Source organism: Pseudopipra pipra, chromosome 8, assembly GCF_036250125.1.
Source record: "Pseudopipra pipra isolate bDixPip1 chromosome 8, bDixPip1.hap1, whole genome shotgun sequence".
NCBI lineage: Eukaryota > Metazoa > Chordata > Aves > Passeriformes > Pipridae > Pseudopipra > Pseudopipra pipra.
The window spans coordinates 4,187,706-4,206,672 of NC_087556.1; the positions used below are offsets into that span (position 1 = coordinate 4,187,706).

The 18,967-nt window shown below is 41.3% G+C and overlaps 1 protein-coding gene and 1 long non-coding RNA gene across 10 annotated transcripts in view; one reads left to right on the forward strand and one right to left on the reverse strand.

The window, feature by feature from the left end:
• Nucleotides 1–87: 87 nt before the first annotated feature.
• LOC135417799 (uncharacterized) overlaps nucleotides 88–18,967 on the forward strand; it is a 55,199-nt gene continuing 36,319 nt past the window's right edge. For 2 of the 4 annotated variants that reach the window (XR_010432210.1, XR_010432209.1), the window contains exons 1-3: nucleotides 89–381; nucleotides 16,422–16,468; nucleotides 17,233–17,348. This is a non-coding gene — a long non-coding RNA (uncharacterized LOC135417799). Of the gene's footprint in view, nucleotides 382–16,421; nucleotides 16,469–17,232; nucleotides 17,349–18,967 lie in introns of all 4 variants that reach the window. The other 2 variants (XR_010432211.1, XR_010432208.1) reach the window with 2 other exon arrangements.
• The window catches only part of TET1 (tet methylcytosine dioxygenase 1), an 81,946-nt gene continuing 69,321 nt past the window's right edge, over nucleotides 6,343–18,967 (reverse strand). For all 6 annotated transcript variants that reach the window (XM_064662273.1, XM_064662271.1, XM_064662274.1 and 3 more), the window contains one exon: nucleotides 6,343–16,445. In XM_064662273.1, the coding sequence (XP_064518343.1) occupies nucleotides 15,307–16,445 (1,139 nt within the window). In that variant the 3' untranslated portion in view covers nucleotides 6,343–15,306. The remainder of the gene's footprint in view (nucleotides 16,446–18,967) is intronic.

The following is an 18,967-nucleotide window of genomic DNA, read 5'->3' on the forward strand; positions in this document are numbered from 1 at the left end:
GCGCGCGTCACCGCCCTGCGACAGCGCGCGCCCGGCCCTGCCGCGTGCGGGGCCCGCGCGGCCGGGGGAAGGGCCCCGCCGCCATCTTGGGCGAGGCGCGCGCGGGCGGGGCCGCGGCGCCGCCATCTTGCGGCGGGGGCCACCCTGAGGGGGCCGCGGGCACCGCCCCCCGCCCCGCCAAGCGCTGCGGTGCCGAACATTGTCCCTGCAGGACACGGGCAGCCCCCGGGCACCCGAGGGCCCAGAGTGCAGTCGGGCTGTTCTGAGGGGACACACACACACACAGGGTCACCTGATGTGAAGGCAGAGCAGACTCGCCAAAGAGATGCACCAAAGCTCTTTAAGTTGCTTTGAAACAGAAATGGCAGCCAGGACTCTGCAGTAAGTAGTTCAGTGCTTCATGGGCAAGAGTAATTTCTCACCCCTCGCCTGATGCTGTTGAAAAGAGCCTTCCATCCGAGAAATGGTTCTTTACACGGGTTTGTCTTGAAGTGAAATAGGACGTGGAATATTTACATTTGACAGTAAGTCAGCAAGGCACACTTTGTAGATGAAGATGGGGCTTTGAAGTGTTATATTATTATTAAAAACAAGTTGGTGGTGGGATGAAGGCTTAAGAGGCAAGTGTCAGACTCTGATTTGCAAAAGACCCTCAGATGAAGGTAAATTTCTGCTAGCATTTGGTACTCAATAATAAATAAATACAGATCTGCCTTTGCCCTTTATATTGCAAATTAGATGAGGGTTTCAGTGTTTCACACTCGTAAGCATAGTCCTTAATTTTTAAGTCTGCACATTTTAAACCTTATTCCTGTCATAACTCCATCCAGCTCAGTCAGTTGACTAAGGCAGAGTCTGCACCCTTTAACCTGGAGATAAGACTGGAGGCTAAAAAGGTTGCAGGACCTCCCTCCCACACTATACATGAAAAGGACAGTGGCAAAATTGTATTAAAGGAGAAAATACTTGTCAGCGAATGTCAGAATATTGTGTAAGTAGCTCCATTCTGCAGTCTTTTAGCCCATTTTTTTAGAGGATTCATCACTCTAGGGGATGCTCTCAAAGCCTCAAAAGCTCACAGGAAGTACAAGCCTCACAGGTAGAACGTTTCTTCATGTACTTTCTCCCCTCTACATACACATTGCTACCATTAGCTGGCAGATTTTGCCACTGCCATTTATAGTGCACTAATGACTCCTTTTGAATTCTTTGTATCCTCTGCTCAAGACAAACCACACTATTGTGGTGAAGAATAGTTGTAATGGAAGTGGCAGTGAAAAACTTTGAGCACTTCTAGTCTTGCTGCTTAAAATAACTCTAGGCACCCTGACTATCTTTTAAGTGCATTGGACGATTTAATCCAAAACTGATGAGAGGACAGGAGTCTGAAAATGAGCTTTCTACAAGCTACCTTAAAATAATGAGGCAAGTTGAGATAAAGTTACAGATTTAAAGGCAAAACCCATAAAGCATATTGTTGCTTCCAGCTTTCTGGGTGGTTCCGAGAATTAAGAATAAGCTGGGGATATCGTGGAGAGAAGTGATAATTTTTGGAGCTTGTAATCAAAGAGCATCAAACATATTTTGGCGCAATCAATACACTTAACAAAGATGAATGGAAAAACACAAAGAAGAGAACTTTGTACCAGGAAACGCTACAGTTCAAGTAGTGAATACTTTGGATCTCTGGCCGTGGCTCAGGAAAGCCAGTGAGTCCACCTTCCGCAGTGCTGTACCCCCAGAAACAGGTCTAACTGTATTTGTACACATATTTAGGGGAAATAATTGGAGGACAAATTATAATCTTCTAATGAACGTGCTTTTGACAACCTGTACCACTGATAAGACACAGAAATTAGCGTTTCAGACTTAACGTACAGCTCCTGGACAGAAAGGAACAGAGATCAGTACCTGGGCATACTGTATCTGTCCAGGTAAATGCCAATTACAAGGAGATGGTTATTTCACTCAATTTTGAGGATGTAACAACTCTGATGATGCAAGATTATTATATTATGGGGGTTTTTTTCATATTATTGTTGGAAATACATTTCTGTGCATCCTGTTCAATTCCAGAATTAACTTTCAGGTCTATACATGTCAGTACTGGAACCTGCTCTTTGTAGCTGTTGAGGAGTTTATTTATGCATTCTCTTCAGAGGGCCAGAAGAGATCATCCAGAGAGTCAAACACACTTTTACCCTTCTAGATATCCAGAAATGGCAGCAACTATTCAGTTAATGGTTTTTTTGATGCTAAAGTTGTAGTACAAGTGCAGCATATAAGCATCTAAGCACATTATCATAGTTTTTTTCTTGCACAAAAACTTCTGTCTTTATGACCATAGCTGTATGTACTTTGCATTTTCCCAAACATGTGACACAGTTAGCACTGAAGTTTGATAATAAATTTAAATAAACTTAAATTTGTTACATACTGTTATACAAAGTGTTTGACAAAAATATTTCTGAACTGGCCAGACCCCTCAAGAATACAGGAAGGACATCATAGAGTTAAATCAACCTGCTCAGGCTTAGCTGCCTGCAAACATCATTTATTTGTTTGTTTGTTTGTTTTTAAGGGTCCCAGGAAGTAAAGGGTTTTATGGTCCACTATATTGGGATAAAATTAAATGCATTGAGAATGGACTTCTGACAAAGTTTACTTGAGTACAAACGCTCTGGCATAAATAAAACAATTCTTAATTGTTTTGAAGGTAATAGACACTGGGAGCACAAGGAAAAATTTTCATCTTAATATAAGAGAATTTTTTTTTCAGTGAGAGCAATTGATGCCTGGGAGAACCTCCCCAGAGACGTGGTGGAGTCCCCATCACTGGAGGTTCTCCAGACACTGTGGGGAGGGAGCTGGATAATCCCTTCTGGAATCTCTTTTCCACAAAACGTGGGAGCAGGGAATCTTTTGAGGTCCCCACCAGCCTGGGGTGTTGTGTGAACATCACATACCATTTATTTCACGGGTAAAGGTTGCTGTCTAAGGGAACTGGTGGTGACCCAGGAAAATCATGTGTTCAGAGAAGGGAATCTTAGCCCTTCAGGAAAGCTGTTAGCATTTACTGATGTTGCAAAGGGAGTTAAGATCCGAGTCTGAAAATAGTCCATTAAGAATTTTAATGGAAGGACTTCTACCAAATGGCATGTTTGTAGATTTTAATCAAAGCCTTTACCATCCTGAGTTAAAAAATTGCAGCCTTACAGCGCAGAGAAAGGGCAGTAAAGTCTGTACAGCTCCTCAATAGTGAGTTTCTGTCACATCTCTCATCTGTTGTATACATTTGTGAGATTGGATGCCCTTGGAACTATTTCGCTACATTTGTGTTAAAAAGACCTGTATTTGACAAAAAGTTGGTGCATCCTGAATTCCAGTTGGTCCTAGTATGCCAGAGGGCTGAATCCTGGATATTTTCCACACCACTGCACTGCCTGTTCCATGCAGGAGTTTGAAAAAAAAGCTTTATTAAGGTTGATAGTTGTTCATAGCTGTTCTATATGAGCAACTAAACATCTTTTCCTAACAAGTATATAATAAATTTTTCTTCCAAATTGTCCCATTTGACACTTCAAAATTAAAAAAAAAAAAGAAACAAACAACACTCTTATGTTTGAAATGGTGTATTGGAAGGAAACCCTTTTGAAAATTGTTTTGTATGATCGTAGTTGATGCTGAAAATACAGAGAAACACATTTCTTGCAAAAGGGAGAAATTTTAATCTCTTAGGAGTATAGTAGTTTCCTAACTAAAATCGGACAGATTTGGTTTCAAATGTTACGACTTTTGGTTTTACTTAATCATTTAGCACTTGACTTTAATCAGAAGCACTTACCTGAGTCTTACAGTTCTTTGAAGAGCATAGGATATTTCTTATCTTTTCCTAACCAAGCATAAAATACACTTTTCTTTTGAGTTGTCCCATTTGAAGAAGAAAATATGAATGTTAGTTTACTGTGGAGGTTTCCCGTGTAGGGTTAGAGCGAGCTATAATGTTTGTATAATTCCTCATGATTCATGGAAGAAAAGGGACGTAATTCACATTGCCCAGGGCCCACAAGAACAGTGGCCCTGCAGGAAGGCAGGTTTTACTTTCTGTTTTTGTTTTTCTGAGTACCCAGCTAGTCAGAGCTCACGAGAGCTAGGCCTAAGGAGGGCTGTTATGCAGTGCCACACCTGAGCCACTTATTTCTTACCCTCACAGAACAAGGTAATTTGCCCAACAAATCAACAAATCCCACTCTTGAAATCTGTAGCAGCTGTAACCCAGGTGAGTCCTTACAAGGCTTTCTGCTACTGGGGAGGTGAGTTAAGGTCTAGCATAGAAATGTTTGCTTGATGAAGCGCAGCACGGGTGCCTCATTTCCCAAAAGGGATTCCTCAAGTGGAGGGAGTCAAAGTCATCACCATGCAAAAACAGACTCTGTGTAAAACAAAGGGGTCACAAGAAGCTGAACTGCTGACTTGTTATGTCACAGAAAACAAAGGTTTAACTGTTCTGGGCTGCAGAGTAAGGCTAAGTCATGATGCCTCCAGCAGCAGTTCAGGACTCCTTCAGGAGCAAACAGCAGGGAAGTTTTACCCAATTACATTACAAATGGAGATGTACACGTGGTGTAGCAGGATTGTAATGAATTTTTGGCCTGGTATAAAAAGACATTTTCAAGAATTCAGCTGTTAAGAATTTCGTATAAATGGTGTATATCACAAAAGCAAAAGAGTATCCAGAAGTAAATGGGTTGGACATGGAACTGGAGGCCCATCTTGGGAATTGTGCTCCAGCTAATGGTTATTGAAATAGTTGGGTTCGAGTTTCCACATTTTAAATATTTTTCCAGTGTGTTGTAGATTAAAAACACAGATGGAGATTGCTGGTATTTTATTTTAGACTACGTAGGCTGTTTCTTGAACCAAAACACTAATTGAAGCACTGTCTTGCTCATGTTTAAATAACATTTGAATACGATGCTTGTTCTGATGTACAAAATGCACCAAAAGTACACTATTTTGGTGGATAACCTTTTGAAGATGTAAACTGATACTAGATATTAAATATTAACAACAGTAATCGGCACAATTGAACAGGCCAACCCTGCCATTCTGAAATCTGTATTAGGTACTGGAGTACTGCAGAAAACTGTAACTGTAGCACCAGCAAAAAAGCTTATTTGCAGATTAATTGATTAACAATAGCATTTTAATAGGCATTGTAATCTAAGGCTGTAGCATCTTAAGAATTTAAAAGCAACCACCTGTACTACATCAGTGTTCTGTTACCTGCATCATTTATATAAAAAAGCACTGAAGTCACCTCCAGTACCTGAAAAGGAGCTGGAAGCCGTTTCTCATCGACATCTCTTCCTCAGCAATGATGTTCTTCGGTCTGCTCCAAGTCTGGAAGTGCCATTCAAAATCCACTTGCTTTCCCAAGACAGCTGTGCTCTGAGTTCCTGACTAACACCAAACCCTGGAACATGTAGCTCTGTCGAAGGGTTTAATAGCACAGTTCAGAGAAGGCCTGGGGCAGGTCGGGAGATGCTGCTGTAAAACCCCTGTAATGATTATCCTCTAAAGGAGCAGCAGGTTCCATAGGAAGGGGTCAAGGGCTCCCTGTTGGATTACCACATCCAGCTTCCAGGAACTAGATGCACCGTGTCACACAGTGTAGCTTCTTTCCAGGGCATTAGTGAAGCCTGGGGATAGCAGCATTTTTCTGCCCTCTAGGAGATTCCAGTTGTCAGGAAGATCATCATAACAACAGCTTTTGCTGCTGCACTTACTGGAGCAGGAAGAGAAGCAAATATATGTTCCTCCTTTTCTTCAGATCTAAACAATAGGAATTCTGTCCAGTAGTGTTGTTCTGCACTACAGTGTCCCAGACTAAAGCAGGCTCGTGCTGAGGTCTGTTTTAAGGAAAAAAACCCACCCCATACCCTCTGACTTGCAGCAAATAAAACCTGGACTGTTTCCAGCAGCTGGGAATTAAATGTAAATGATTGCCATAAGCTTGCTCTGCCAGACAAGTAGCAAAGAGAGACAGTGTGTGAATGTGCTCACAAACTGTTTTGTCCTTTTGAGTCAGGAGATGAAGTTCAGACTCTTCTGGTTGCTCCTCTTGCCTGGGCTTTGCGTAGGACAGGTCAGTCCAGCCTAAGCTAAGGCAGACTGAGAACAGCAATGGGATTTACGCCAAGCCCTTCCCAGGGCAGAAACCCAGCTGACTTTTTGGGTGAACCCACCGTAGTCCTGTAGGGCTGAGGTAATTAAATACCCTTGTACATATGACAATGGTTATCAGTGCTAAGAGCAGGAAAGAAAAATTAAGCGACTAAGTGCAAAATAGAAGTATAAAATTTATTTAAAACCACCCACAAAGTTCTGTGTAATCAGGAATGATACAATTTGTAATAGTCTTTTTAAAAACTCATGACAAGATTTAAAATATATTTTCAATTACAGTATTCATTTAGCCTTATTCAGTTAGGACAATAAAAAAAAAAAAAAGAAAGTTTACGTTCTAAACAGATGAGACACACAAGAAAAATAGAACAGAACAGACAATTTCCACAACAACAATTTTTACATGTATGTTTCAATACTAGTATCAACATTTCAATGCATCTTGCTACATAAACATGAAATCATGTACAACAACTGCTTGCACCAAAAAACATAGCTTAATTAGATCTTTCAAGTAACATGCAGTCACAACTCACAAGTCTTCAAGTACTGCTGGTAAGGGTTCCCTTGTCTGCAAAGAAGATTTTAAGGTTCCATTTCTCAGCCAGCATAACTCTTCACAGCTCCACCAGCCTCAGGGAGCTGTGCTCAGTTATACTAGGAAAGAATCAGGCCCCAAATGTTTTTTTTTTTTTAAGAAAATAGGTAATTTTTATCCTTTTTTCCTGTAAATACTGTGACATAATGAAGTGCTTTTTCTTTCTGATTTTTTTCTCCCTGTACATAATCTTTTATTTAAAAAATGTTAAATTTATGTTCCAGATTTCAATACAGTAGGTTGGTAACTGGAAATAAAACTTCAAAGTTGAAAAATAAATATCAAATGCATCCCAAAGAAAGAAAGAAAAATAGAGAAAAGAAGAGAGAAGGAAAGAAAGAGTGACTCTTTTACCTTTGCTTCAGCACACTGTTAAGTCTTTTTACTTTGCAAAGCAGGAAGGAATTAATTGGCCATAGCATTTCAGTACAGTGTGTCCTTACATATTAATGTTCTTAGTGACAGCAAATTCCAATCAGTACTGGTGACCTGGTGTGGTACTGTCACATTATGAAGAGCTGTCTCTTCCAAACTGAACAAATAATCGTGGAATAATTCACTGCTAAAAACTGAACTGAATGTTTGCATTGGTTAGAACTGGCTTTCATTTAGTGGTATTGGGATATCCCATTTGTTTTTCTGGCCTACAAATATCTTTGCATTTTGAGGACCAGAGATTCATGAAGTTCAGCTGCTGCCTTTGGACTTGCGTGGATTAGACAGGCATTCACAAAGCTGGTACAAAACCTGTTCTCATTAGGCTCTGCAGTATTGCTGATGTGTAAAAATTTAGGTATGAAAGTATATTTCCTTTTCCTCAAACGTTTTTTTTGAATGAGAAGTTTGCATTGCCTTGCATTCCATAACTGCAGTTACGGAATATATAGGGGGGCTGTTGCTTCCACTGGCAAGGGAAGCTCAGCAGGACTCAGCATGCAGAGCAATGCCGATGGTTTCCCTGGCAAGTAGCACCACAGTCAGGGCAGGCAGGAAGTGCTGGCTTTTAGCTTTGGGTCCCAAAAGTCCCCCAGTGTGACAACAGCACACAACACTGCAAACCCTGCTGGCTCTGCAGGCAGGGCAGATTGTCACAACCCCACTTCATATCAGCAAGGAAAAGGGATCAAATTATGATAAAGGCAAGCAAGTATTTTAAGAAAAACTACCAAATCTTAAAATTGGTATTATTGACAATTCTGTGAGATTTCTGGGCTGGCCATTACCTAGAGGCACAAATCTTTTACCACACTGGCTTTGGAGACAATGTTGGGCAAAGGACAGCAAATATAAATGGATACTTCAAACCTGGTAAAACCCAAGCCAGTTTCTGTTGAACCTATATTTCTAACCTAAGAACAATGTGGATGTTACTGGCCAGTATGTGCACAGTAGGAACACCATGCAATTGATTTCAGCTGATTGTACAGATCAGTCATTTGGTAACTTTTGATTTATACTACCGACCTTTTATACCATGGTCAGTGTGATGGGATACTCCAAAGGGCATAAGCTAAAGTGACATCCATTTAAGGCCCCTTTATCCTTTCACTGCAATGCAAAGGACAGTAGTATAAGTGAGAATCAGGGCCTTCATTCTTATTTTAAGACCACTCCCATACCCTAGACCCTTTTCCATTACAACATCATAATAAAAAATACAGATATACATGTAAAATACTGATCAGGTCACAAAACTTTCCACGACAGTATCAAAACGTTGTGTGGCAACAACTGCAATACTGAACATCAAACTAGCAGTTCCCTTGCTCCACTGCAACAGCACTTCTTTGGAACACAGTTCATCTGCTGTACCTGCTAACCCTGTAGATTAAGTGCCAGACCTGTCCTCCTCCTTACACATGGAGCTTTTGAGGTGTCCCCCTGCATTCTGTGACTCTCTGAGGAATGATGTAGGGTGTGCAGCATTGAAAACAGCACCTCTGACCAGTCACACCCGACAGAGCAAGTCACCCTCATGTTGTTTAGCACCCTGGTCTTGCGTTCAGTGCAAGAATGCTGTTGGAAGATTCTAGTATTTGAATACAAGTATGTGTGGAAAAATGCCATATATAATGGTCCAGTAGAAGAAAAGAGGAAAATGCACTCTTTTGGGAAGAAATAAAGAAAACAGCATCGAGAAGCATCTTGTATCTTTTAAAACTGAAGTCAGCAGTATGTTGGGATGATGAAATGGGGAATTGAACTGGAAAAAGAATCCTAAAATCTTTATGTCTCAGAAAGAGGGAAACAGTGATGCGGACACCCTGACACCCTTTAACAAAAGGCAGCGACTACTTCATTATTTTCTGCTCAAGCTCCATCAATTCCATTTGCTGCTACAGAGGAAGAACATCTTTTTTCCAGGGAGTCCTATGTTAGTTAAGCCATTTAACTTGCACCATTTAACTTACACCATACTTGGGTGTCTCACAAGGACTGTGACTGATCTAACCAGAAGATGTAAAGAAACACTCCTGCTCTTTCAGTCATGCAGGTTCTGCAGCAGCTGTTTTATGTCAGGAACTGGGCAGAGCTGTTAAGAGTAACTCAGAAGACAAGAGGCATTCCACAGAGATGCTGGCACAACAGGGAAAAAAAACTAGTACAAAAATCCTGTACTCTGAGAAGGGATGACATTTCCTTCTCAGGGGTCAGCAGTTTTTTAGTCCTGCAAAGTCTCTTTTGTTTGGCTACTTACAGACTGTAATAACTACATCAAGAAATGTAAAAGTTAACTAGAAAACTGATTATTTGACTCTCTAAAAGAACGAGAAATGTTTTAATAGGGAAGTAATCAACAACCAATTTTTAACCACTCTTCAGGAAGTGATCCGTATATATCCTGGTGCCTGATCAGATGTTACTATTAGAAATCCTTGGTCTTTCAGGAAACCTCAGGTGTAAAACTTTCCTTTACATAATTATGATTTTGTAGCAACATGCTAAAGCAGCATATAGATCGCTTGTGAAGACTGAGCAACCATCAGTAATCCCCAAAGAGACTGAAACCAGTTCCAGAACTGTTCCACTAAGTAGCCCCATTCCCAGGATTTTTGACACTGTTCACTCTGGTTTAGATTACAGGTGAATATAAGTGTGTCACAGACTAAATAAAAAAAGTTTATGACTTTAAAGTCAGATGTACCAAAAGAAGCGTCAATATAAAGAAGTACCCTGGCATACAGCACATGTACAGAGAAGGTTGTCTCAAAAAGCCAACTGTACCTTACTCATGCTGTGCATAGATTCATGGAACTGTTAAGGTTGGAAAAGACCTTAAAGACCATCAAGTCCAATCAGCATCCCATCAGCTTTCCATATTCTCTATCCTGACGGTGGGAAGGGGCAGCAGACTGAGGATGAACACGGTGCTTGCTACATTTGCCTACACAGATCAAGAAAGGGTGACCAACTCTCTCCCTCTTTTTTTTTTTCTTTAAACCAGTATATGGAGGCAGAGACCAAAGGGGAGATTGCTGCCTCTGGAGGAGCTGTGGAAAGAGGTAAATTTGTACGTTTATCCACAAGGAAACATCTTCCTGGTTAGAACAATGCTGTGACACAGATATTGCAGTACCGTGGTGTCACAACAATCAATGGCAACTCTCTCTGCCACCTAATTTTATGGAAAGATATTCCCTCTACACTTCCTCCTGCAAGACAGACCAACACCTGATAAAATAAAGCAAGCCAGAACTTCCAAGTGTGATTGGACTGTTCCTCATCTCCAACTGTGTTAGTTAAGATCAGATCATCACAGGCAGACGGCTTTCACACAAGAAATAAAACACAACTCTATGCAGTAGACGTCACCAAGACCCTAATCTGAATTTCAGGGACCACAATAGTCCTGAAAGAGAGTTTGTCCAACGCTGCCTGAATGTAATTGCTGTTAACATAACCAAAGCGTGGAAGTCACCAAGAATTTAGTTTTCCATATATCTGAGGGCACAGTTATTTCCTCCTGATGACCTAGAAATTCCAGGATTTCTGTGGAAAAGAGAACAACCATATATATAAGTGGACTACAAAGCTGATGACTGCTTGATAAACAGAGCTAATTTCAACATGGGAGAAGTTCCATGGGAAGTGAAAGGGCAAGACACCTTATATTTTAAATATAAACCCACGAAGATGCAACTTTCCTTAGCCTGCTTCCCTAACTTCTGTCTCATTGACCAACCTGTCAGATAAGACAAATCACAAGAAGCTGTCAAGAGCTCAAGCCTGGAGCTGGTCTGACACAGACCTGCCTGAGACTTGAGGTGCAAGAATTGTGTCTCACTACAGACCTGAATCACTGTCATGCTCCAAACGACACAACCTCTGTGTTTAACCACAAGTAAACATTTACTCCAAATCTCTTTCCATCTGTTCTTGCCCAGCCTGTTCATAGTGGTAGGGCTGCAAGGCTCTTGACTGGGCACAGACTTGGGTCAGCTCTTGGCCGTACCATCCAGTTAAATTGGGAATTGCAGGAAAGCCTGATGAATGAGCACTCAGCAGTCAGCAGGGCTGCAGCAACATAAACGGCACCCAAATTTAGCTTAATACTGCAAGGAAATTAAAGAGGTCTTTAAAAAAACCCACCAGTTGTATATTACAAAGAATCTTAAGTCCTAGAGAAGTTGTCATTTGCCCATGCTTAACATAAAATGTGGCTTAAGATACTACAGGTATTTTCTGTTATAAGTCTAGAGAAGCACTGTCATAGGTAAGAAAAGGACTTTCACCAGCAGTTATTCCTAAGTAAAGGTTAGCTTAGAAAGTCCTTTAAAAAAAAATCGAATACAACTGTTACAGGTAGAAAGCTGCAAGTATTTTAAGTTCTTAAAAATCTTCTGTGACTAAAGTATGTATAGAAATATATTTTCCTGTTTTGTGTAATACACTAGCATGTGAAAAATCAGTAAATTCCCTATTTAATTGGACATGACTGCAGCGACTCCCACAGGGACTCAGGGAGTCAAACAGAACCAGCTCCTGCAACAAGCACTGCTCCTTCCTTCCAGAGGGGAAGCGGAGTGCTGCTACTGGACCCAGTGAAGGGATGAGACATTTCTTATGGAAGTCAGAGGTGCTGCATGTTGGATCAGGACAATTTTTGGTAGCACACTGTAAAAAATGATCCAAAGGCAAGCACACCCCACCACCAGCCCAGACCTGAATCCATGTACTGGTGTTCCATCCAGAACATTGTGCCAGCTCATGGAAACTAAGTAGAACGTGCAGGTCTGATCTAACCAGCTACCTTAATTTTTGATCCAGCCCCTGGTCTGGCCATCCCAGAAGGGCTTGGTTAAGAGGTAAGAGCAAATTACAAGTGGCTGTGTGGGCAGCAAAGGAAAGAACAAACTCACAGAGTAGCAAATCTTAAGAGACAAATACTGTTATAAAACAATAACATTACTGAAAACAATGCAGTTTGTGTACAAGACTGATAAATATTCTGAAGTGTTACGAGAATAGCACAGAGTTGTAGAAACAGTAAATACTTGCATTTTCTATACTGCAGTACAGCAATAGAAAATACCAGCTTCTCCAAGCACAGCCTGCCCTGTGCCCAGCCTGCCTGGCAGGTAGGACATGCTGGAAAAGCAGCTTAGGGGACACATAGTCAAATGAAGAGCACCAGGAGGGATATGTTATTGTAGAGATGAGCTATTTCTTAGGTGAGTAATGTTAATGAAGTAGTAACTGTGAGTTTAGCACCTATCAGTTAATAGCTTAACTATTATGTTAAGATACATGTTTCTCTGTTAGAATTGCCATTTCAAAAGAAGTTAGACCTGGACTACCTGTGTTTGAAGGGATCCTTTTAGATCCATCCTTCAGTGCCTCACTTCTTAAAGGAAAGCTGCTGGTTTTTCAAAGGAACATTTTTATCTTGAAGTTTCCATAAGTTAAATATGGGCATTTGTAGGAGAAGATTCAAGTAAAAATGATCCACTTTAATGGTATGAACATTTGAAAAGGTAAAGAGATGGCTCTGTAACTTACTAATTTTGTGTAGAAAATGTGTTTATCACATGGGAGTGCTGAATTACAGCACTAGATAAACTAAAGCTGTCAGCACTACCAGTGAAACCAATAAACTAAGCTCGTGGTGTGAGACTACGGCTTTCAGAACAGCTGGGAACGCACAGTACTGCTCACTGTACGGACAGCTGCCACTCCTACTGATCTTGGGCTCACCAAAAACAGACAAGGGTTACAATGGAAGTCTAAGGCACACAAAATACCGTAATGATTTGATGTATACTGTATATTACGTAGTCGATAAGCATAAAACTGCTGGTACAAAACGATGGCATAATATTGGTTCTGTTTTATTATTTACAATCCCTTCATATCCTCTATTTGAGCTAATATTAAGCTTTCAACTAAAATTTGCAGCATACCCGGTTTTTACAAATTTTACTTAAAATAGGTAAGAGACAAAGAACAGGTTCAATCCCTCCATCCTCTGCCATCAACAGCTTTGTTAATCTGAACAGAAATGTGCGGAATTGAACCCAGGGTTGTTACAGAGTGATTGGTACTTCAGCCCTCGCTCCTGCAGACACCACCCGTGTGCACAGGGGTGCAGGAGCGCCGGCTCGTGGCTCTGCAGCCACACTGGAGTTGTAGCACCGAGGTCTTGACTGGCACCAGGTGTTAAAAACACCACTGATGTACTTGTCGTACCAGAACTGTAGAGTGCTTGCACTTGAGCTTCCCCAGGAAAAAGCACCTTGTCTGGGTTTAAATAAAGCAGCTCTAGACAGCTGCTACGCCCCTACACAGCACCACTACAGTATAATATATCAAGTATATCATCAGTACTTTGCACTGCACTGGAACTCTCTGACCTGGTTCTACCGCCAGGCAGCCCAGGCGGGGTGGACGTGAGGCAGGAGGAAGGTACAGCTCTGTGTGAGGGCCTGACCCTACAGCTCTCCCAGGAGTCCTGGCTCCTGTGGGACAAGGTGCAGGATGAGGTCAGTCCCTAGCTAATGTTTTCATTTGGTAATTTGTTTAAATAAATAAGTTTAAAAAAGAAATACATAGGAGAGGAGAATCAGAAAGAAGAGTGGGACGCTACAGTATTTAAAAGCAATGGAGTGTCTGTTTTTCCTCTGATTTAGCAAATACTCGTTTTGTGATATGTCACTTTTTTAACAGAAATGTAGAACATAAGCTTCATATGTTTGGAAGAAAGGATACAACCCTCTTGAAGAGAAATGTATAAATTGCTTCAAAAATTTACAAAACATTTTTGTAAGAAAACTGAACTCAAAGTTGATGAATATTACAGATAGGTTATTCTTAATGAAAAATCTGCTGTTAAATATTAGAAGTTTAATAATTTTCCAACACTTTCTTTGTATTTTCTCCAAATTAATTTTTTTTCCAGAACAGAATAAGGCAACTCTAAGGGGTATTTTTTTTATCCCAAAACAATCCTACCCCTGAGGCATTAAGAACTTTTGGTTGTCATGTTAACTTAGAATACTCCAAAGGAATGAGACTTACACACTTATTGCTCAAAGAAACCATAATAAATGCTGCCTTTAAAAAAAGCAAATCATGTTCATATCTCCCAATAGCAACATATGTACTGACCAGACATCTCCTCGGTTCACGTTTGTACACTCTCTTGAAAGGAATAAAAAGGTTCTGTAATTCGTAACTGTTGTTTATATGCAACATAAAATCTTCAATGAAAAAGGGCAAGTTAAAACCAACCACATATGCTGTGAGCGCACATCCTGCAGCTGTAACAACACGGAACTCTACACAGCAAGAATAAAATCACTTCTGTAGAGTATGCACAAACCTTAGACAATATGATCCTTAGACTATACTATTTCAAGTTAATTTTAAAAATAGAAAGTGCTTTTAAAATATATATTTACAGCTTAAAAACAACTTCCAGCCATCCTTACCAATAACTTCATTTTATACATAATGACAAATCTAAAGAACAAAATTCATTGGTTTTCTAAAAGATTTATCTGTAATTTGGACTATATAGCAATGGTTGGAAGTTGTTAAAGCAATGGCACCATGAAGTAATAATTCAGCTTATTTATTTTTAACTGTTTGATGTGGTTAAGCACCAAGAGCTGTGTAGAGCTATAACTGTATAACTTGATTTAACACCATAAAATGTGAACCTGTTAAAATCCCTATAAATGATTTTTGTAGTAAACAGACTTTATTTAAAGCACCAAAATATAAATTCCTAAAGGTAATAAACTGAATGATTCAATCAAGGTTAATAACCTAAACAAAATCTTTTTTAGAATGTATTAAAACTATACAGCTTTTCTTTTTTTTTTTTTTTTTGCTTAAAATGTGCTTGAGCACCACCAAATGTTAAAGTCACAGTTTAAGAAGAAATCCCCCCCCTTTTTTTTTTCTACCTCAGCCTTAAAATGGTTGAGATGAGCAAATAGTAAACGACAGGAGACTTGTTCTTTAACAGCACCTTAGAGAACCACCGTGTGACCCTGCGCCAGGAGGGGCCCTGCCACCTACGCCCAGTGGTTGTAGGGCCCCGCCACGCGCGTCAGGGCGTACGAGGACACCGTGATCACGTTGTCCTTGGTCACTGTCAGCGCTCGGCGAGAGGGAATTTGGTTGAACTCATTGTCTTCATAAAAAAGGTCTCTGTTTTCACTTGGTTGCTTTGCTTTCCTGTTGCTGGAGCTCAGTTCTGAATTCTCCGTTCCCAGTCGTTCCGCTTCTTTTTCTTTCTCTTTCGCCCTCTCGGCCCTCTTTGCTTCCCACATGTCTAAACCGTGTTTTGGCTCATTTAAATTTTTGTGTTGGTAGAAAACTAAAGAAATTCTTGTGGGATGATTCCGGTTGGGTTTTTTGATCGGTGTGGTAGCGTGGAGTTCCCGTCTTGCACATTCAATTAAGATAGAACCATGAGAAGGTGCCACAGCAACCCCACCAATGTCATCGTCCAAAAAATTGTGCTCGCTGTCTGACCACAATTCCTCAGCCTTTTCTTCAGAATCAGCCGGGTGTCCCAGTGCACTGCTTTGCTTTTCCTCAATACAGTCCAAGTCACACATCTGTCCTCGATGGGAGCTGCCCTTTTCCACCGGGCATCCATGGGAACAGTCGGCTCCGTTTCCAACGGCATCCGTGGCCGGAGAGCTTAGCGGTACTGACAAGTCACAAGAGCTGACCATCTGTGAGGAAGAGCTGTCCAGCTGGAGGTGACAGTTCTGTTTGTCAGGCTGATGTTCAAGTATAGTGGGCAGGGGGTCTGTGTGGGCTGGGGGGCCTGGAGCAGTGACCTCGGGAAGCATCGGTGGCACCCCATTCACCTTCTCGTCCAGCAGAATTCCAGTATAATCCTTGACCGACACATCGAAGCTCTTGCAGTTGACGTAAGGTGTCACGTGAGGTTGCTTGGTACTGCATTCAAAATACCCGTAGGGAACTGAAAAATCTTGTTGAATGTTAGTCACTGCTGTTAGGCCAGGCTTATGTGCTAGAGATGGACAAGGATGTAAACTATCCACCTTAAAGGGGGAGGAAGCTGGGCACTGCTTTAGTAAGGAGCAATTTTTAGTAGTGTTTGAAGTATGTTTCATGGCATACAGGTGATTGGAAGTCTCCATTTTTATTCCAGGTTTTAAAGCATCTGTTTTGTTCCCTAGAAGAAATGCACACCAAAGTGTAAGTACTTTTCCTCACTTAATTCATAAAATACACCTCTTAGAATTTCATACTTGTTTTCTAACATGAAAAATATACATGATGACTACAGATTTTTCAAAATGGTTATTTTAAGCTTTTTAGGATTATCTTGATGACCTTAAGTATACATATAATAACCTTGTTGAATTAACACCTTAACCTTTTCCAGTCAGGCTGCTGGTATATATATAAAAAAAGGTATTTCTCAAAGGGATGAATAAAATAAACAGAGAAAATGAAATAACCACTGAGTCCTGATCCACACGGCCCAGTCCTACACAAGAGCTTCCCAGCAGTTGACTGCTGGTCTTCAGTTGTTACATCATTGATGAGATTCAGCCTGTCTGAAATTAAGCCTATGAATCAGTCAAAATTCTGGGCTGCCTTGACCCCATATTATGACGGAAGGAAAAAGCTTGTTTATCTTGTCTGTCACAGCCAAAACAGTTACTGAGTTACAACCACTCCTACATTGCAATATCAACTTACAACTGCCTTTAAAAAAAGGAGCTGGCAACACGCTCCAGGTAAATCCATCCCTACAAAGCTGGATCCTGTGATTTGGTGTCTGCTGTCTTCCCATGTAATTGCCTCACATGAATCACTTCACACCTTTGTGCAGACACTTGTTCAGTCCCTGTCAGCTCTCTAAGCTATTTCTAGCCATGGCAGCCCTGCTGCTGGGCTTGGCTGTGGAACAGCTCCTCAGTGACTGAATCTCATCATGGCTATGTTCCATCCAGAGACCACTGGATCAATGGGAAAGAATTCCATCATCTTGGATGGGCTTTGCATCATGCCCTGCAGTTGCTTTACCTGTGTTTGGCTGGCAGACTGGCATCCCTCAGAGAGCTCTCAGGTACTGTCTCTGTCAGTATTTCTTCTTTGTTCCATAAATACACAGAATGGTTAATTGCTTTACCCAATACAGAAGAACTATTCCTTCTTCTACTCTGTCTTCTAATAATTTATAAATAATGATGGATAAAAAAACATTCCTCCAACAGGAATGCAAAAAAGTCAAGGGATAAATTACAGACACAATAGTTAGTATGCAAAAACTGAAGCTGAGTGGGACATAAGGAAGCCACAATGACTCTTTAAGAAAAACTTTTCTATGAAATCAAACATAAAGCATTTAATGTAATTAGAACAGCTCCCTCCACACCAAGGTCTCTCACCAAGCTGGTGGTCCTCTCCTGTTCTATCCAATATAGGCCAAGAAGAATTGCTGATATTTACGGAGACAGAAATAACTTTTCATCTTTGATGTTTATTTGTCCCGAATAACGTGGTTAAAAGACAGGACTATGCAAGGGAGGAAGTAAGGCCTCTGTCATTAATACAGATTTCATACTAATTTAGAATTTCAAAGGCCTTCAGAATTAGAAAGTGTAAAAATTGAGAGTTGTGCTGCTTGCAGTTGGTAAAAGGTGCATGACAAGTGCACTGTTTAATACTTTCCCTGAAGGCCTGGGCCCAGTGGGGACTCAGACCAAGCCCTCACAGCTGTAGGCACTGCCAAGCTGACTCGGGCTCCTCCCCACCATCCTGGCTGCCAGGTGAGGGTAGGAGAGAGGACGAGTCCTCCCTTATTCCTTTCTCATTGCGAGTGCTCCAGACGTGAAGAGGTGCAGGTTAGAGGGGTCTTTCAAGCTTTTCAGCTGGGCCATACTGCAGTGGCTCTCAAGTGAAGGTCAGGTCTCTTCCAGACAGACAGATTACACCTACACAGTGGGCAGCATGACATAGTCTTGTGACTCCATCATCCTCCGGGCTGCTCCAGAGCCTGACAGCCTCACATGGCTGAGCACGTGGCCAACAGTATCTACCACCCACGGGAATCCCATCTTACTGCATGTTCTCCACATTCTTTTTCATATTTGCAAAACCAAAGCAATATTCTCAACTCTTGCCCTCAATTAGCAAACCGAGTACTCTACATTACATACCTCAGTTATCCATACCTCCCTCTACAGCTGCAGTGTTAAGTATCTTTTCGTTCTTCCATCAGGAGAAAATTTAATAGTAATATCTGATTTGCTTAACAGCCTTGAGCAGTGCTGTGTTCACTGCTTACGTAAAACTCTAAACAGGATTTTTTCCATTCTATTTTTTATTACTATGAAAAGATCCTGATTAATCATTCCCTCTAGTCTACCATCAGGAGTGACTACTGAATAGCCCAGTTTAACTGCTGTCTCCCACACCCTCTGATCCTGTTTTCGTACTAAGTCTGCCATTCTGAGCTAGACTCCCAAGTTCCCATTCCTGAGGACTAAAATGATACCTGCTCCTGGCAGAAAGGAAAGAAGCAATTGATGACTGATCCCCTGTAACTGCAAGCCCTGCACATACAACAGTGCTCCAAATCCAGGGTTTACAGATCTCTGCACTGTACTGTGGGGCAGGGGCAGGGCAGCAGGGGGGTGCTGGGGTGTGTGCCCAGCCCTCAGCCTGTAGGACTGCAGAGAGCAC